We start from the raw sequence: 20,163 nt of genomic DNA, 5'->3' as shown, positions 1-20,163 counted from the left end.
CCTTCTTACCCCTCCTCCCACCCACGTACATATCAAGGGCCCCTGTTCCTGGGGCATAGTCAGGTCTCCAGAGTGGTATGGTGTGACCTTCCTGCTTCCTTACAGCCAGGCAGGGCTTTTTTTTTTTTTTTTTTCCCCTTAAGATTTTATTTATTCATCAGAGAGAGAGAGGCAGAGACACAGGCAGAGAAAGAAGCAGGCTCCATTCAGGGAGCCCCATGTGGGGCTCGATCCCGGGACTCCAGGATCACACCCTGGGTTGAAGGCAAGCACTAAACTGCTGAGCCATCCAGGGATCCCCTACCAGGCAAGGCCTTAAATGCTCCATGAGAGTTTGGATTGGAGTTTCTCTGGGCCTAATATAGTATAAAAGTCATGGACTGGAGTCCCGTGTTAAGAACTATGGTCTAGCAGAGGCAGATAGGTGTTGGGGGGGGGAGGTGCAGACATGAGCTTGAGGAGTTGGGGGGAGGCATCAGGTGGTATGTGTGGGACCCAGCATGTTTTGTGGGATGGATGAAACCAGGTAAAGCATCTGATGAACCTGGAGATAACTGGGATGGGAGTGCTCCAGAGCCTTCCCCACCCTCCTCCCTGTCTGCATGAGCACATGAGGGGAGTGTGTCTGCAAATGTCCTCACAGCACAGCACATCTATTCTTAGCCACAAGTCCTTTCACCTCTGTGCAGAGCCTCTGAGATGGGGTGGGTCTGTTCCCAGCCAGCAAAGCCAAGAAGATGGGACCAGAGTAAGTGGGCAGGCCAGAAGCAAGAGCTTTATTGACAGATAAAATGATTGGGTCTGCAGGGGCTTTTGCTGATGGATATATTGGCTTCTCTTCCTCCTCTGGGTTGATGGATCTTTGTCTGCCTCCCTCAGATAAGAGCCCGACCAGCAGGGTTCTGAGCAGCATTCCTACCTTCTCTAAAGTTAGGCCAGGCCAGGGTGCTGTGAAGGCTGGTGTTCTCTGTATTGGGAGGCTTCTTTAGCTCTGGACACTCTCTGTGAGGGTGGAGACCTGGGAAACCTACTGGACTCCCTGAGTCCTGTGTGTGATGTGTTGTGTGCAAGTTACTAGGTGTGTGTATTTTCCTGGAGGTGGTGTATGCTGCTTTCCTTAGATTTTCAGGAAGGATCCTCAACCCTACATAAGCTAAGAGCACTGGTGTGATCAGCTTTGGGTTTTGGCGAGAGCACTTGACAGGGTTGGGGGCTGGGTGAACTAGAGCAGGGAGACAGTGGAGCATTGGCTCACTAGGATCCAAATGAAGACGAGAAAGTAGTATGGGAGCATCAAAGATCAAGAGGGTGGAAGGGGCAGGGGTTGGTCCAAAAGCCCCTATAACCCCAATGAGGACACTTGAGCTAAGTGAAACGTCAGAGTCTCCAGAGAACCACACATAAAGATGCTTATGAAGGAAATGTCAGCAGTGCTGTAGTGATCCACTGTCATACTCCTGTGGAGGAGGCCATCTAGCTCTATGCTAGGAGGAGGGCTGCCAGACCATAGTGACCAAACAGTGGCTGTGTTGCCTGAGCAGGAGTGCCCACTGCCCTGGTCGTAGTTATGGCTTCATGGGTGTCCTCATGTGGCAAAACACAGCAGAATACAGATTATAAATGGATATCAGCTAAACCTCAACAAATATGTTTACAAGATTGGTCATCTCATAGGATGATGAGTTTAATGCTGTTTTGCCTGTTGGCTTGCTGATGTCGGGCAGCCCTGAGTTACTACCCAAAAGACTCATTAGTGCAGCTAAGAGTGTCATCCTGGGTTGTGGGATCAGGTGCCTCCAGGACCCTGACCAGGTGGTTATTTTCCAATAGCCTTCCCCAGCGTCGCTGAAAGGGACGACAGCCACCTCTGCTCAGGCCAACTCCACCCCCACCAGCGTGGCCTCTGTGGTCACCTCTGCTGATTCTCCAGCCAGCCGTCAGGCAGCTGCCAAGCTTGCACTGCGCAAACAGCTGGAGAAGACGCTGCTTGAAATCCCCCCTCCCAAGCCCCCTGCCCCAGAGATGAACTTCCTACCCAGCGCTGCCAACAACGAATTCATCTACCTGGTCGGCCTGGAGGAAGTGGTGCAGAACCTGCTAGAGACCCAAGGTGAGTGGGCCTTGAGGCCATTTTCATCTCTTGCCACTGAAGTTTCTATTACTTAGGTTATTTTCAATGCATAGCACATGGTAGAATGCCTACTGTGTACTGAAATGAAAGCTGTCTGAGGCAGGGCATCTTATGGATAACCTTTTGTTATCAGTCCTCCTTGTTGTGAGGCTTAACTTTTTGCTTATGTTTTCTAGTTTTTACATTTATTGACTGATTGATTGATAGTGCATGCACAAAGAGCAGGGTTGGGGGACCTTAGGCGGGCTCATTCTCACGATCTTGAGATCATAACCTAAGCGGAAATCAAGAGTCCTATGTTCACACTCAACCAACTGAGCCACCCCATTAGTGCCCCATTAATTTATACATTTTTAAAAATACTTACTATTGAAATGTAGTTGACATACAATTTTACGTTAGTTTTAGGTGTATGATATAGTGATTTAACAATTTTATACATTATTCAGTGTTCACCACAATAAGTGTAGTTACCATCTGTTACTTTAGATAACTTCTTAAACATATCACAGTCAGCTTTCTTCACTTGTTGGGACCTCTACTGAGAGCTGGGCCCTAGAAAAGCCTAAGGCCCTGCACACATGGTCTAAGGGGGGGATGAGCAGCATCCCCCCAACAACTCTATGATGTTGGGGCAGGCAGAGAGGGATGAGGGGGAACGTTTGCAGGAGACTGACAGGCTTTGCTTCCAGATAAGTCTCTCCATCTAGAACTTTCCAGAGCCTTGAATGCTCTGATCCCTGAAGGTAGGAGAGGGATACCCATGCCTGTGCCAGACTTACTTTATCCTCCTTGGAAATAGTTTGGAAAGCACCACTTGCATGTTAGGAGGTTTTATGGATAAAGAGGCATATATAGGATAGTAATCAAAAGTAAGTAACTGGGGATCCCTGGGTGGCTCAGCGGTTTCTCACCTGCCTTTGGCCCATGGCGCGATCCTGGAGTCCCGGGATCGAGTTCCGCGTTGGGCTTCTGGCATGGAGCCTGCTTCTCCCTTTGCCTGTGTCTCTGCCTCTCTCTCTCTCCCTCTCTTTCTCTCTCTGTCATAAATAAATAAAAATAAATCTAAAAAAAAAAAAAGTAAGTAACTACATTGGAAATGGAAGTGGAAAGCCAGGTTGGGGCACCTGGGTGGCTCAATGGTTGAGCATCTGCCTTTGGCTCAATGGTTGAGCATCCCGGGGTCCTGGGATCGAGTCCTGATTCTCCCTCTGCCTGGGTCTCTGCTTCTCTGTGTGTGTGTCTCTCATGAATAAATAAATAAAATCCTTAAAAAAAAAAAAAAAAAGGCAAGCACGCCAGGTTGGCCCTTGGGACACCTCCACCAGATGCTGATTTGAAGATGTTTCTGCTCTGAGATTGAGTCTGTGGTGATATTGAGTGGCCAGCCTGAATCCTCACCATGCATGATCTCAGCAGATGCTCAGAGCTGAGGTAGAGGTGGAACCGAACTGGTCCAGGGCAAGGGAAAGCCTGGTAGGCTTCAGATTGCATACCTTAAATTGTCCCGGGTACATGCCGACCCCTCCCGAGGGCTACTTCTACCAGCACAGAGTTGGGGGCATTAGTAATGGGGCCTGTACAAAGGAAAAGCACCTTCTGTCTGTTTGCTTCTCTTCCATAGGGAAGGAGAGAGGTAGGTGTGTGTGACAGGGAACTGTCGTCCCTGCAGTGCCTGCTTGGTGTTTGCATGTTGGAGGGAGTGCTCTCTTCCCCTCTTTAGTCAGTATATCACAGAGGATCTATCATATCCTTGGGCGTTATATCCAATGCCTCTTGAGAGGTAGAGCCCTCCATAATCTGGGTGTGGACCAGACCTAGGGGACCAGATGCCCATCTGGCCACCTCTGATTAACTTGTAGCTTCCTTACTGTACCACATCCACCAAACCCCATTGCTCTTAAAATTTATTTCCCAACCACAAGGCCATATCAAGGACTGACCACGAGTCAGGCTGAGAGTGGGAGGCCACAAAGGGCCAACATAGTCCTTTGTAAAATTGAGGATGATGGCTTCTACTTGTCAGGGGGCCCCAGAGCTAGGCCCAGCAGGGAAAAAATGTGAACTTTTACGTGTCTGGATCCCTTTGGTGTCTTTATGATGGAGTGATGTTGGCAAAGGAGCTGCCATGAGGCCAGTGCAGGATGGGTGGGAGGCAAGTCAGGACACAATGCCCACCTATCCTCTTTCCCAAGCGGCCTGAGATGACCTCCGAAAATGGTTTGCTACTTGCTGGACCCAGAAAACCCTACAAAATCATGCAAATCGAGAGGTTCAGATCTTCGTGTTCACTTTAAGAACACGCATGAAGGGATCCCTGGGTGGCGCAGCGGTTTGGCGCCTGCCTTTGGCCCAGGGCGCGATCCTGGAGTCCCGGGATCGAATCCCACGTCAGGCTCCCGGTGCATGGAGCCTGCTTCTTCCTCTGCCTGTGTCTCTGCCCCCCTCTCTCTCTCTGTGACTATCATAAATAAATAAAATCTTAAAAAAAAAAAAAAAAAGAACACGCATGAAACTGCCCAGGCCATCAAGGGTATGCATATCCAAAACACCACCATGTATCTGAAAGATGTCACTTTGCAGAAGCAGTGTGTGCCATTCTGTTGCTACAATGGTGGAGTTGGTAGGTGTGCACCGGCCAAACAGTGGGGCTGGACACAGAGTCAGTCGCCCAAGAAGAGTGCTGAATTTTTACTGTACATGCTTAAAAATTCAGAGAGTAATGCTGAACTTAAGGGTTTAAATGTAGATTCTCTGGTCATTGAGCACATCTAGGTGAACAAAGCCCCCAAGATATGACATAGAACTTAGAGGGCTCATGGCCACATTAACCCATACATGAGCTCTCCTTGCCACATCGAGATGATTCTTACTGAAAAAGAGCAGATTGTTCCTAAACCAGAAGAGGAGGTTGCACAGAAGAAAAAGATATCCCAGAAGAAACTGAAGAAACCAAAACCTACGGCCCGGGAGTAAATTCTGCATAGAATAAATGCAAACCCACCCACCTCACCCCCCCCCCCCCCAAAAAAAAAAAAAAAAAAAAAAACTAATACAAAACCTTGCCCACCTATCTATACCTGTGTGCCCTGGGCATCTACTCTCCCAGATTAGCCTGTCTCTACTTGTTCTCTCACCGTGGGTCAGTATCCCTCTTGTATTGTCTAAAACAGGACCTACTAAAAAAATAAAAAATAAAAAAATAAAATAAAACAGAACCTACTGCGGGAGGAAGCTCTGAGCCCCATTTGAAGTGTCCCCTGATGGGCAGCCCCGGTGCCTCAGCAGTTTAGCGCCGCCTTCAGCCCAGGGCGTGATCCTGGAGACCCAGAATAGAGTCCCGCGTCGGGCTCCCTGCATGGAGCCTGCTTCTCTGTCTGCCTGTGTGTCTGCCTGCCTCTCTCTGTCTCTCTCTCATAATTTTTTTTTTTTTAATTTTAAAAAAGTGTCCCTGATACCTCTCAGAGCCCCAGGCTGGGTAGTTAAGTGCAGTCTCTTATCAGTGTCTCCATTCTGATGTTGGTCATGCCCACCATAGCTGCCTAGAAAGGTATTGTGTCCTCTAGGGTTGGACATTTGGAAGGTGATGTTCTCTTTTTGTCAGAGCATGCTACCTACAAGTGAGGGCCTAGAGCTGGGGGTCTGAGATGGACCCCAGGTGGCTGGGACCGGCGATGTCTCTTCTGCTCTGTGGGGTCTCTCTGCTCTGTGGGGCTCCCTCTGACTGATTCTACAAAGCCCCTCAGCATTCTGAGGTGGCTCAGACAGGCCAAGGCTGGGAGGGAGAGGCCAAGGGTGCCCTGGCAGCATTGTCTCTGATGTTAGGAGGACATTAAACTCTTAAGTACACTAGACACAAAAAAAAAAGACTGATACAGAATGCAAAAAGTAACCCTTACTTTACTTTCTGTTATTCTCTTACAATTTTATTTTCTTTATTTTAGAGAGAGGGAGAGGGTAGGTGGGAAGAGGTACAAGCAGACTTGTTGGTGTGGAGCCCAACATAAGGCTCAATCTGACGACCTCAAAATTGTGACCTGAACCGAAATCAAGTCGGATGTTTAACCAACTGAGCCACCCAGGAACACGCCCCCCCCCCCCCCGCCTTCCCCCCTCCCCCTTTTTACTTCACTTTCAGTGACGAAAAAAATACTGGACTCATGCCTGAGCATGCAGCTTACTTGGTTTCTCCAGTCACCCTTCCTAGGCCAACCGAGGAGATGCAATGTTCCCATCTCTCTGCCAGCAACCCAGAGCAGTTGTTTGCCCTCACCTGGGCAAGTGTGAGTCCTGGCCCTGCCACTGACTGGCTTGTGACTCTGCATGTCATTTCATCTCCCCAGCCTTGGTTTCCTCCTCAGAACAATGGGTTGGGGTGCCCCGTTAGAGCGTTACTGGGAGGATTGAACACCTTTGAATGCACAAGACACTGCATATGTCACTTGTCAGCATGAGCACTTGCTGGATGATCGATCGATCCTTAGTTGACTTGCCCACTAGACAGGATGCCTATCACAGCAAGACAAGGACCTGAAGGTGTGGGAGGGTGGGAAAGTCAATTGGGAGGAGCCAATCTGAGAGCACTACTGTTTTGTTTGTTTTTGAGAGAATGAGCGTGCATGGGAGTGCGCACAAGCAGCCAGGGGTGGGGGAGAGGGAGAAGCAGACTCCCCTGCTATGAGTGGGGAACCCAACCTTGGGGCTCTATCCGAAGATCGTGGGATTATGACCTGAGCCGAAGGCCGACGCTTAGCCAACCAAGCCACCAAGGTGCCCCTAGAGAGCACTCATGTTCTTGAGAGCTGGTACCCAATGCTAATCCATGGTGTTTTTCCAAAGCTTTACTTCCCTTCTATCAGCAAACCTTCCTCAAAGCCCAAGGGTGGCCTAGTGCCCACACACAGTTGGCGCCCAATACATGTGTGCCAAACAGTGTCTTAGGATTTGGCTGCCTGTTGCCAGCTGGGCTACAGAGTCCAGAACAGTGCTCCAAATCTGTTGTGCGTTCTCATCCTGCCCTGGGATGGTAGGGGCTCTGACCCTGGCATCTTGTTCCTCTAACATGAGCCCACCTATCCTTCTCTGCAGCAGGCAGGATCTCAGCCGCTACTGTTCTGTCCCGGGAGCCCTACATGTGTGCGCAGTGCAAGACGGACTTCACGTGCCGCTGGCGGGAGGAGAAGGGTGGCGCCATCATGTGCGAGAACTGCATGGCATCCAACCAGAAGAAGGCACTGAAGGTAGAGCACACAAGCCGGCTGAAGGCTGCTTTTGTGAAGGCTCTGCAGCAGGAGCAGGAGATTGAGCAGCGCCTCCTGCAACAGGGTGCCGCCCCCGCACAGGCCAAGGCTGAGCCTGCTACTGCCCCACACCCCGCACTAAAGCAGGTGAGAGTCCGTGGAGAACCAAAGCTGCGGCCCTGTGGCCCAGTAACCTGGGCTGGGCAGCTTCACCTTCTAGGAGAGGCCTTGTTCCCTTAGCAGGGAGTTGTTGGTAGCAAGCAAGATGTTCTGATGTTCTGTCCCACGCTGGGCAGTCATCTGCCTGGTTGTTTTGTTTTGTTGTTTTTTTTTTTTTTTTTGCCTGGTTGTTAACTGTGTGTCTAAATTGCATTTAATGGTGGCCTTTGGTGGTGAAAATACTAATTTGCAGTTTCTTTAGATTTTATAGCTTTCACTTGCAGTGTTCCGGCTGACAAGTACTTCTTGTCTAAAAGGACTTTTTCTGAAAGCCACATTGAGATGCAAAAGGGGCATTTGGAAGAAATGTTCTAGCTAAATTAAGGAGAGAAGCAAGTTTGAAATCAAGTTCTTTTGGCTGCTTTTTTTTTTTTTAATGCTTTGCTTTCCCACCCCCTATAGACCCAAAGCACCCCGTTGGCAATTTTTTGTGTCCTCGGAAGTCATTTGTAATTCACTAATAAGCACATCTTCTCAAGATCTTTATGTAGTGGGTGGCTGTGCTGCCCTCAGGAAACGGCTTGTCCCGTGGGGACTGGGCCTCATGTGGCCACAGCTGCTGCCCTTTGGTCACTCTAGGTCATCCTAGGCCGTCTGTGGATGGTGCTGACCTCGATTTCAACCCCCCATTTGTGTAGGTCATAAAACCCCGGCGTAAGTTGGCGTTCCGCTCAGGAGAGGCCCGCGACTGGAGTAACGGGGCTGTGCTACAGGTCAGAACTGCGGTGCTGGGAGCCCCTGCACCGCACCACCAACCAGCCCTCACGCCCCAGACCGTGACCACGTCAGTCGCCGACTGTCACGCTGCCTGTGTCTGTCTCTCTCTCTCTCTCTCTCTCCCTCCCTCCTTCCCCTCCCCCCTCGGTGTAACTTACCTGGTCTCCTGATTTTGGACTTTAGGGACCCTGTGTGGGTGGGAAGAGGTCGGCCAGAGCACGGAGAGGCTGCGCTGAGCGTCTCGCCCTCTGTCACCCTTACCCACATGAGCCATCAAACCGTCTCTCCACTGTAGGCCTCCAGCCAGCTGTCCCGGGGTTCGGCCACAACGCCCCGTGGCGTCCTGCACACGTTCAGCCAGTCACCCAAACTGCAAAATGCAGCCTCAGCCACAGCCCTTGTCACCAGGACCGGCAGACATTCCGAAAGAGCTGTGAGCACCGGCAAGGGCAATACCGCCACCAACTGGAAGAAGGCACCCCTGAGTACAGGTGGGCTGCCCCCATAGGGCACCTTGTCACGGTGAAGTCCATCCCTTCTTTTTATCTAAGACATGCACACAATGCGGTGTGAACAGAAATGGTGCAAAGAGCTCTGAAATCCTAGACCTGAGCCCTGAGAGCAGCTACTTAACTCTTCAGCTTAATCTCTGTTCATTAAATAGGATGCCCCAAACAAGTGGTAGCCCTGGGTAGATACTAATTGCTCTTGACTCAAAATGCTGGGCAAACTCAGTTCAGGTAGTGTCTGTCTGTCTGTCTCCCCCCCTCCCCCCACACACACACCATCCAATGGACACCTGTCAAACACAGACCTCTTTCTTGCCAATTCTGGCACCCCTCCCACTCCTTTCAGCCATAGCAAATGCCTGTTTTTGCTGTTATGTTAGACCTATTCTGATGCACTAATTTCATTTCTTGTTCAGCCAGATAATGTTCTTCATTCCCTGCTTTGTGGGACACTCTTCCCACCCTCTGACTTGGACAGGTCAGGTGCAAAGTGTAAACTAGAACAACATGAGGAGGAGGGTAGGTGGAAGATTCCTGGGCTAGGACTTTAAGGTGGGTGGCAGAGGATTCTGAGGGAAAGAAAAAAAAAAAACACATTTGAGGAACAACTCGAGGGAGGGGGATACATCCCTCAGGATCCTATTCTGCCACAACCCCATCATCCCCCATACCACTTTCCCTGGTTTTTATTATTTATGCCCTGGCATTAAGATGACAAATATTTGTTTCCATCAAAACCAGGAAAATGAAAGGTAGGCAGCAAAGGGCTGAGAGAAGGAGACAGGTGAGTACTTTTCACTGTGGGAGTCAGGACCCCTCCACACCCCTGCTCAAGTTTGCTGTATCCCTGTAGGAAAAGGAGGTGATGACATTGAGAGTCCTCTCCCTAGGCAGAACTGGGAAAGCCAGGCTGGCTGTGCAAACACAACACAGGAGTCTTCTGTGTGTGCAGCTGACCATAGAGTTAGAAATGTGGCCAAGAGTGAAGCTCAGGAAAGGGAGGACGTTTGTCTGGTTGCAGAAGAATCTGAGCAGCCTAGAGAGCATCTGTAAACATAAGCAGGCAGAGAGGATTTTGTACAGCATGTTAAAGTTGCAGCTAAGAACTCACAGCTGTATGAAAGTTCCTTTTGTGGGAAATTTTGAAGTATATGAAATCAGATAAAGGTGTGTACATGTATACACAGTGGTAGCACCCGTCTAAAGACCGTGTGTTTGATATTTGAAAGGGACTATGAAGGAATAAATAGTTGCTATATTCCATAGTAGGACTAGAGGTAAATGTGTAATAGCTTAAAAGCAACATTTCGCAAAAGAATTCTAGTCTAGCAGCACTCCTAATTACCCTTGGTTTCTGGGCAGGACCCAGTCAGGTTTCCTTTTAGTATGTAGAGAGGTTTCCCTATTGCATTTGACCTCAGAACACTTGTTCCACAAAATGTAGTAATCTTCACCCAAAATACCTTTGAGGTAACACAGTGATAAGGGTAGGGGACGGAGCAGTCCTTATCCCCAGGCCAGCCAAAAACCTATGTGTGTTGGAACTGGGGAGTCATTTGCTCATTTTCTAGTTGTAAAAAAGATGCTTATTCATTGGGGAAATTTAGAGAATACAAAAAAAGAATGGTGTTTCCACTCCAGGAGAACAGATGCTGTACTTTGGGGCTTTTCCCCCATTCTGCCTCTCCACTGGTGTGTCATTTGTGTGTACCTCAGTGCACTGCAGAAGCATCATGCTCTGTTCACCATCCCGTGTCCTTCTTAATATTTTCATGAGAGGGATCCCTGGGTGGCGCAGCGGTTTAGTGCCTGCCTTTGGCCCAGGGCGCGATCCTGGAGACCTGGGATCGAATCCCTCGTCGGGCTCCCTGCATGGAGCCTGCTTCTCCCTCTGCCTGTCTCTGCTTCTCTCTCTCTCTCTCTCTGTGACTATCATACATAAATAAAAATTAAAAAATAAATAAAAATAAAAAATGTTATCATGAGAGAGTATTACCAGACCATGAAAAATTCTGTCACTCTGTTCTTTTGTAGGTGGGGCCCTTGCGTTTGTCAGCCCGAGCTTGGCAGTGCACAAGACCTCCTCAGCTGTGGACCGCCAGCGGGAGTACCTCCTGGACATGATCCCGCCACGCTCCATCCCCCAGTCAGCCACGTGGAAATAGTGCGAGCCGTGCCCAGTGGAGAACAGGCTCCCTCCTCCCTCCCACCTGGCCCTGCCACCCTCCACTCGGGAAGACCTCATGCTCCCTGAGAAAATGAGTGAGCGAGCGCTAACTGCGCTGCAGAAGCAAGGGCTCCATTCTTGGCTGCAAAGTCTCGTCGCAGCTGAGGGGCTGCTTCACAGGTGGACGAGGAATATCACTGAGGGACCTTTCCCTTGGGCTTTTTTCCTTTCTTTGCCTTTAGTTTGCCCAACACCAGCAGAAAAGTGGACCTCGGGGGCTGGTTCTGCTTCCGGCCCTTCCTTTCAGCCCTGTTTCCCCGCCCCCCGGCAGGGTGCACGGACGGCTCACCCTGGACACTGTGACACGCTCGGCAAGACCGGCGCCCGGGGCTTCTGAAGTCGAGCGGAGCGTTCTGTTTTGTTTTTGCTTTTCCCCATCTTAGCCTCCCAATCTTTGACTGCCTTCCTTCATGGCAATCTTTAGGTTGACAGATTTTTTTTTTAATCACCTCATGATGACGGAGTTTAAAGTAAACCGTGCAGACCCAGGGGTCCCTGCCGAGCACGGCCCCCACACCCCAGAGGGTGGGCCACTGACCGCCCAGCCCTCGCTCTAGCGGAAGGCCTCTGCTGCTGCTCATCCCGGAGACCCCGGACGTCCCACACTTAGCAGAAGAACAAACTGCAACCCAGACCCCAGCCAGAGAGCCTGGGATCCCAGAAGCTGCACACCGCCAGTGGAGGAGGGAGGAAAGAATTGACGGCAACATCCAGAGCCTGAGTGGGAAGTTGGAGGGGCGGGCAATTGTGTTTTTTTGTTGTTGTGGTTTTATTTTATTAAATTTTTCCTTTTCTTTTCCTACTTATTTTGATGGACAACATCCTAAGCTGCCCTGGCCTATGCTCCTGTCAGGTGTGTCTGGTGGGGATGTGCCCCTGCCCCTCCAAGACTTCAGGGTTTCCGTTTGGATCTAGTATAGAACCTTCCCTTAAAACAGAGCCATGCTGCCAGGGTTTGCCTTCAGACTTTTTTTTTTTTTTTTTTAAACCCTCTTTCAAGTCTACAGAAATGTCTTACAAAGGATCAGGTCTGCTCTTAGTTGTGTTTCATTTTGGTTTTTCCCACTCCTTAAAATTCGGTTTCCAGGAGGATAGGCAGAAGCTGTCGTGAGTGTGCTGTGCAGGGGCCGTCTCCGTGCAGGTGCGAGGGCGCCTTGTGTGTATGCACACATGTTTATCGACGTGGAGATGGGGTACGCTGCTCCCCACTTCAGCCCCAGCCCTAGTTTTCCTATCCGTGCAGTTAGGGACTTAATTTAAAATCCTTATTTTGTAGGGCCGCCTTCTTCAAAACACACTGCTACAACATTCTAATAAAGGCTCATTTAACCCCCTCTCTCATGTTGTGTGAATATCCATGTTTAGCAACATTTTGACCCGCGGTAGAAGACCTAGTTTTGCAACATGCTAATTTTTTGTTGTGTAAAACCCTATATCTCTCACTGATTTTTATTTCGAGTGCATAACTTGGGCTGAAAGAGGGGAGGGCGGGTAAGGGTGGTTTTCATTCCAAGATCCAGGGATTTGGGGGAAAGGAGGGAAATTGACATGGAGGGTGTTTTTACCCCAAAAAATCAAAAGAGTATGCAAGCATTTCTATTTCTCACATTTTTCTGTGTGCCTGGCAAATAAATACTTGTCTTATACTACCCTGAGCTGTTAGCCCTCTCTGTTCAATGACATGGGCCAGATTTTCCAAATCCTTCAAGAAGGAGCACCAGGGCTGGCCTCTCCCACGGGCAAACAGACCTCAGTTCTATGCAGTAACTCGGGATCAGGTGTCCAGGCGAGAGTCACCTCTGCACTGGAGGGGTGTGCCAGGATTGTTGTGCCCCAGCTGGGGTTGAATGGGTCTGTGACTCATAGGCCCGAGCTGAACTGGGCTACACAGGTTGGCTCTTAACCTCAGCCCTTTAAAACCTCGCTCATCACTGTGCTCAGGAACCACCTTTACTCACCTTGCCTGGCTGGACTTCTACTGGCCTCTGAGCTTTTAAGTGGGCCTCATGAATTCAGTACAAACCCGACCGCCACGGGTGGAGGATGGGGCTACTGGCCCTAGCTCTGCCTCCTCCAGCCCAGGGTCCCTAAGAATAATCCCACCAGGGGCCCCTTACTGTGACATGTAACTTTTTTTTTTTAAGGGGACAAGAACGTGAGATGCCTTAATCTTTTGTTAATTTCTACTGTATCAAAACTCCCCCCCCTTTTTTTCTTTTATTTCCACCTTTGCAGTATAACTTCTGATAAGCCCCAAATGAGTAGTTTTTTGATGAGGTTTATAATGTTACAGGAAAGGCATATCAAATACCTCTCTGCATGTGGGGTTTCGACATACTAGGAAAGGATAGTAGCATGAAGAGTGTTCTCCCAACAGCAAAGGCTGTCTCAAAATTGGCCACAGTGCCCGGGTCCTGGTCTCCCCTCCCCCCACCCCAGGAGCCTCAGGACTAAAAGGACCTGGTTTGTAGGAGCAGTGAGAATGTGGGAACTCCCAGTCCCAAATGATGATAATGGTCCCGAGTTACCTGTAACATGAACTCTTAATGGCAACTGGAAACTGTTTCAGATGCTAGCCACTCAAGGGTGAAGGGTTGTATGTTTGAAATGGCCATGCATGTGCACACACACATATATGTGTCCACTTGGAGCCACCCAGTGCTCTCTGGCCATCCAGCCCATGTCACTGGATCCCCAGTGTCCCAGCTGTGGTGTTGGAACCCACACGTTTCATAAGGCCAACAGTTGCCCTTCTCCCAGGGGTAGCCTCTGGTCCTGTCTGTACCCCAAGACCTTCATGAAGCAAAACTTGGCCCCAGTGCAGAGGGAATAAAACAACTGAGTACAGCCCTGCTGTGTGTTGTGGCTCCTGTGTACCACAAGTCCTCATTTTCCTGTGGACAGAGACATGGTGAGGAGTTTTGTATATAAACACTCATCACAGGGGTGTAAATCATAGAAAAGACTATCTGTCATTGCTGCTCCACCATAGGGTTTTTGATGCCGAGTTATGCTGCATATGATGGTTGCCTAAAGAACTTGGACTGAGCTTTTTTTTTTTAAGGACAGCTGAAGTTTTATAATCCTTAACAATGAAAGTGTAATAGACAGTTACACTAGTGCAGGGTATTTGGAAGGTGGGGGCTTGGGGAAATGGGTGGGTGGGGCGGTTGTCACTTGTATTTATTGTGACTCTAAATCTTTGATAATGTAAAAGGTTGACCACCAAACCGGAATAGAAGTTCCAATAAACAGGCTGGAATCAATGGCTATACTTGTGTCATGAGGAAGTTTTAGAATATGACGGAAAATAAAGAAATGGACAATGTATTGGCTGTATTTTTCTTTTGTCCCCTCGGCCCTGGTTTTCCTGCATTATTTTTGTCCCAGCACTGGGACAGCTTGGAGACTGTGTAAGGTGTAGCAGGGTGACCCCTTGTTAATGGAGAAACAATGAGACGTCTGTTTCTTAGGCTTCTTTTGGACTTCCCTTCTAAAGTGAGTGGATTACCTCCCCAAACTGGGTGCTGTGGCTTTGCTTCTCAGCCTCTGGCTTCAGAACCTGTGGCTTTGTGGCCTACTTATTCACAGCCAGAGGAAGTGAGGTGAGAATCCAGTGGGTTTTACCCATCCACTGGCTCTTAGCCCCTTCCAGCCTCCACCTCAGAGTGGTAGATTTTTCTGGGCTACTTTTCAGGCTTGGCATCTGCATTGGATGTCTGCTACAGGACATATTATAGATGTGGATTCTAGCACAGATGGAGCTACCCTGCTGGCTCTGAAATGAACAGTTTCTGATGAAAATTTGTTTTCAGATGTTGACATGCTGTTTCAGAAGTTATTCATAAAGTGAGACCTGTGATCACTGGGGAATTTTTTTTTTTTTAAGATTTTATTTACTCATGAGAGACACATGGGGCAGAGACAGGCAGAGGGAGAAGCAGGCCTCCAAGAAGGGAGCCCAATGTGGGACTCGATCCCGGGACGCCAGGATCACGCCCTGGGCTGAAGGCAGGCACTAAACCGCTGAGCCAGCCAGCGATCCCTAATATCTTTTAAAGGATTTATTTTAGGGGCACCTGGGTGGCTCAGTTGGTTGAATGTCTGCCTTTGGCTTGGGTCATGATTCCAGGGTCCTGAGATGGAGCCTCACACCTGGCTCCCTGCTCAGCCAGGAGTCTGCTTCTCCTTCTCCCTCTCCCTCTTCCCCTCCCCCTGCTTGTGTGTTTATTCTCTTGCTCAAATTTTTTTTAAATGTATTTATTTTGGGGGGAGAGAGTACACACACAAGTAAGTGGGGGGAAAGGCAAAAGGGGAGAGGGAATCTCAAGCAGATTCCGCTGAGCATGGATCCCAATACAAGGCTCACCTCACAACCGTGCAATCACAACCTGAGCCAGAGCCGAGTTCTATGCTCAACTGTGGCACCCAGACACCCTGATCATTGGTGAATTCTTTTTCTTCATTCATTCATTCATTCATTCATTCATTCATTCATTCATGATAGAGAGAGAGGCAGAGACACAGCCAGAGGGAGAAGCAGGCTTCAAGCCCGGAGCCCAACGCGGGACCCGATCCTGGGACTCCAGGATCGCGCCCTGGGCCAAAGGCAGGCACCAAACCACTGAGCCACCCAGGGATCCCCCATTGGTGAATTCTAATGTGCCTAAAATATGAACTGTTTCCCTAGGTGCTTTTATCTTTATTTTATTTGCAGTCTCATCTTTTTTGTTAAAACATTCCTGACTCTGGCCTGGGGGTTGATGGTCCTCTCCAACCACCACATCTAGCTAGGTTTCACATGGGCAAGGCACAGACCTGACAGAAGTCATTACAGAAATTAAACCCAAACCTTCGGGCAGCCCTGGTAGTGCAGCAGTTTGGTGCCACTTGCAGCCTGGGGCGTGATCCTGGAGACCCGGAATGGAGTCCCACATCAGGCTCCCTGCATGGAGCCTGCTTCTCCCTCTGCCTGTGTCTCTATGAATAAAGAAAATCTTTTAAAAAAAATAAAAATAAATAAAAATAAACCCAAACATTCCCGGTCTGTGACACATCTGATTGGTGCCCCATGCCCCAACACAGGCTGAGAAGCACTCTTCAGACATTTTCTCAGGGGCTCCAAATTCAGTCCTCAAGTGAGTTTTCACTGGGTTAGGCACAGGCTCCTCTACTGACCCACGTCTGATTTCAACAGGGGTGAGTCTCAAGCAGCTTCTCCAGCCAACACATGCCCCAGTCTCTAATGCTTGTCCCCTCCAAACTGAGCTGCAGGTCTGTAGCCATAAGGAAGGAGGAAACCGGGATCCCTGGGTGGCGCATGGGATCCCTGGGTGGCGCAGCGGTTTGGCGCCTGCCTTTGGCCCAGGGCGCGATCCTGGAGACCCGGGATCGAATCCCACGTCGGGCTCCCGGTGCATGGAGCCTGCTTCTCCCTCTGCCTGTGTCTCTGCCTCTCTCTCTCTCTCTCTCTCTCTCTCTCTCTCTCTGTGTGTGTGTGACTATCATAAATAAAAATTAAAAAAAAAGGAAGGAGGAAACCCCCCCAAAATTTAAAAAATTAAAAAAAAAGGAAGGAGGAAACCCAGACCCCATTGCTCACACAGATTAATCTATGGATAGAAAAAGGCACATGGGGCAGCCCCAGTGGCCCAGCGGTTTAGCGCTGCCTTCAGCCCAGGGTGTGACCCTGGAAACCCGGGATCGAGTTCCACGTCAGGCTCCCTGCATGGAGCCTGCTTCTCCCTCTGCCTGTGTCTCTGCCTCTCTCTTTCTCTCTCTGTGTGTGTGTGTGTGTGTCATGAATAAATACAATCTTCAAAAAAAAAAAAAAAAAAAAAAGGCACATGCTATACCCAAGGCACTAGGATTCCTTGTGACAAAGCCAAGGAGGGAAAAAGGTGTCAGGGAAGATGTGCTGAAGCCAAGTCTGGAATGAAGAAAAGTGGGAAAGTGGTGCAGGGAAAGGCAACAGCCAGTGCAAAGGCTCAGAGGTGAGATCAAACCTGACGGGTTGGGGATCCCTGGGTGGCTCAGCGGTTTGGCGCCTGCCTTCAGCCTAGGGCGTGATCCTGGAGACCCCGGATCGAGTCCCACATTGGGCTCCCTCTTGGAGCCTGCTTCTCCCTCTGCCTGTGTCTCTCATGAATAAATAAAATCTTAAAAAAAAAAAAAAAACTGGCGGGTCAAGGACAAGGTAGGCAGTGTGGCTGGACCACGGAGCAAAGGGGTAAGAATGTAGGTTTCATTCTGTGTGTAGTGGGAGCCTCAAGAAGGCTCAGAGTGTGATCTTTCAATGGGCCACAGCCCTTGCCTACAACCTGGAGAATAGGTTCCCACCTCCATTTTCCAGATGTGGAACCCAAGGGACCAGAAGAGGCACCCTCCTAGTGTAAACCAGAGGGGTTGGGGTTTCTTTCTTTCTTAGCTCAGATGTGAACCAGCCAGGACTGGAGGCAAGACACTTCCCCTCTCTTAGCCTCGGTTTCCTCATCTGCCTATTTGAAGGGGGTTAGGGAAGAGCTGGCATTTAACCAGGGCACCTGAGAACCACAAAGGGTGAGTGAGCAGGAGCAGGGAATGGTCAGACCCATAAGATGACCAGCCTCCTTGAGGGACTGTGGGTTCGGAGGCGGGTAGGATTAGGGTTTAGGGAGACATCTTCCATGCACCCGAATGAAAGACAGCCGTCATCACCAAACCCCCTAACCTCATTGCAACAAAATAATCCCCAATCTCCCCCAGGCCCTGGGGGCTCTCCTCCCCAGACATATACTTTTACTGCTCCACCTCTTTGCCCTGCCTCTCCATTCCAGCCATAGGACTTTCCCAAACACACCAGCTCCAATGTATCTTGGGAACACTCAGAACACTTTCCTTAGCTGTTTCCAGCGGCTGATTCCTTCAGGGTTCAGCTCATAATGTCTGCTTCAGTCGTTCCTTGGTCACCCACCCCTCCTCTCACCCAGCATTTAGCACAAGTTACAATTCTTTTCCTTCCACACCATTCATTTTTGCTTGACTTTTCACTTGCCTCCTGAGGGGAGTGATGGATCCAAGCCTCTTTGTTGAGTCCCAGAGCTTGGCACACAGTAGGCATGAATGAATGAATGCATGAATGAAGAAGAGAGGACTGAAGTAACCAGCTTGCCCAGCAGGCTTAGGCCCCCACCCTTGATCCTCTCCCCTTCAAGGCAACTTCTTTACTGAGGAAAGGCCCTTACTAAGGAGAGCTTCCATCACCTCCCACCCCCACTCCAGCCATATCCAGTGTCAAATTCCAAATGTGTTCTTGGTTAAGTGTTTGTGTGGGCCTCAATTTCCTCATCCTGTAAACGCCCGGTTTCTGTTAAGACAGGTGCCCCTCCCTCCGCCCCCACGCTGTTCCATCCTTAAACACAGGGAGAATGCCTTGCTCCCCAGCCCCGCATCTCCATTGCCAGGGTCATCGCAACCCTAGGCCGACCCCAAAATCCCTTTAAGTCGGCTGAGGCTGGAGAGCCCAAAAGTCCGCTTTGAATCCACCCAGTTCCCTTTCGAGACCTAGACCAAGAACCTTAACAAGCTTTCCTCCACAACGGGGCGCCGCGCCTGCCTCCCCGGGGGACGACCTCCCACCCCTGCTCGGTAAAAGGGGCCACTGCTAGAGGCAGGTTCGAGGAAGAGCGAGTTTATTGCAAGTTGCAAGGAGGCAGTGCCGGGAGCGCGCCTTCGCCCACCGGCATGCGCGGCTGCCTAGAGAAGGGCGCCCTCCACCCGCGTCCGCTCGCGGGCAGCTCCTCCAGGTAGCCACCGCCTGCCAGCAGCCGTCGCTCATTCCACGCTGGCGCAATGCTTCCGTTTCTTCTCGTCCCTTCCCCTCCCGAGGCCTTCTCTTGGGGAACAGAGGAAGCGCTTGCGCCCTCCTGCTCTCGGCATCGTGGGGAGAGGGGTTAGATTCCAAACAGGGGCGACTACGGCCCCAGCCGTCCAGACAGGAAAAGGGGGAAATGCGCGTGCGCAGTGGCGCGTGTCGGCTTCGCGGGGGTACGGAAGCGCGCTTCACGCGCGTGCGCTGCGCTTGCGCAGTGCTCGGGACGGCGGGAATGGTGGGAACCCCGGCTTCTAGCCAGAGTCCCCCGCACGCAGCCAGCCGTTGCGCGCTACCTGGCCCGCTGAGGGCCTGGCAGAGGGGCTGAACTGCAGCAGTTCTGCGATCAGGGCCCTGCAGCGCTCGGACACCTCGAGGCCATCGGGGTAGAGGACGCCGCGCTTCTGGCGCCTGGGCAGACCAGCGATATCCGAGTCATCGAAGGGCATGCACCCGGTGACCATGACGTAGAGCACGACGCCCAGGCTCCACACGTCGTACTTCTTGGGGTCGTATGGGATACCCAAGAGAACCTCAGGCGACGCGTAGGCGGCGGAGCCGCAGTAGGTGGTGCTCAGGTCAGGATAACCGTGTGCCTGGCGACCAAAGCCAAAGTCAGTGAGCTTGACGCGGCGCTCGTCGGGGCTCAGCAACACGTTTTCGCACTTGAGGTCACGGTGCACGAGGTGGTGGTCATGCAGGTAGCGCACAGCCCCAGCGATTTGCGCGAAGAGGTCGCGCGCCTGACTCCCGGGGATGCGCCCGTTGCGCTGCACTGCCTGCAGCAGGTCGGTGGCGGCCGCCTCCATCACGATATACAGCTTCCCGTTGCACACTTCGATGAACTCGAAGACGTGCACGATGTGCGGGTGCCGCACGCCCCGAAGGATGGACAGCTCACGCGGCAGAAACTTGTTGACGAAGTCGGGTGGCGCGCGCCGCCGGTCCACCACCTTGATGGCCACCGTGCCCTTGTACTTCTTGGACGTGGCCACCTTCACCTTGGAGTAACTGCCCTCGCCTATCGTGCGTCCCAGCTTATAGCCGAGTTCGCTCAGAAGTTTGTCGCCCGACATGGTGGCGCCTGGGGCGCGCGGGGAGCAGGAGGCGGCTGCTGTCGGGGGGCGGCCGGACTCCAATCTCGGGCCTAACCCATGGCGCTTGGCACCTGCACACCCGCACCCCCATGTGCCCACTCCCGGGTCCCTGCCGCGGCGGGGCCTTTTATTACCCAGGTAACAATTTCTGCCTTGTGAAGTGACTGCGGGCGT

At 50.9% G+C, this 20,163-nt stretch overlaps 2 protein-coding genes across 11 annotated transcripts in view; one reads left to right on the top strand and one right to left on the bottom strand.

Annotated features, from left to right (window-relative positions):
- GATAD2A (GATA zinc finger domain containing 2A) overlaps nucleotides 1–14,373 on the top strand; it is a 117,131-nt gene extending 102,758 nt beyond the window's left edge. For 7 of the 10 annotated variants that reach the window (XM_077859258.1, XM_077859255.1, XM_077859256.1 and 4 more), the window contains 5 exons: nucleotides 1,831–2,110; nucleotides 7,220–7,518; nucleotides 8,229–8,303; nucleotides 8,603–8,798; nucleotides 10,851–14,373. In XM_077859258.1, coding sequence (XP_077715384.1) covers nucleotides 1,831–2,110; nucleotides 7,220–7,518; nucleotides 8,229–8,303; nucleotides 8,603–8,798; nucleotides 10,851–10,981 — 981 coding nt within the window. In that variant the 3' untranslated portion in view covers nucleotides 10,982–14,373. The remainder of the gene's footprint in view (nucleotides 1–1,830; nucleotides 2,111–7,219; nucleotides 7,519–8,228; nucleotides 8,304–8,602; nucleotides 8,799–10,850) is intronic. The other 3 variants (XM_077859252.1, XM_077859254.1, XM_077859253.1) reach the window with 3 other exon arrangements.
- A 4,323-nt stretch (nucleotides 14,374–18,696) lies between these two features.
- Nucleotides 18,697–20,112, bottom strand: TSSK6 (testis specific serine kinase 6). The gene has a single exon (XM_077859249.1). The coding sequence runs from the start codon at nucleotides 19,966–19,968 to the stop codon at nucleotides 19,147–19,149; it is 822 nt and encodes a 273-aa protein (XP_077715375.1). The 5' UTR covers nucleotides 19,969–20,112; the 3' UTR covers nucleotides 18,697–19,146.
- Between the last annotated feature and the right edge of the window lie 51 nt (nucleotides 20,113–20,163).

This window comes from Canis aureus, chromosome 19 (genome assembly GCF_053574225.1).
Source record: "Canis aureus isolate CA01 chromosome 19, VMU_Caureus_v.1.0, whole genome shotgun sequence".
NCBI classification, from domain to species: domain Eukaryota; kingdom Metazoa; phylum Chordata; class Mammalia; order Carnivora; family Canidae; genus Canis; species Canis aureus.
This window is presented reverse-complemented; position numbering and strand designations above follow the sequence as displayed.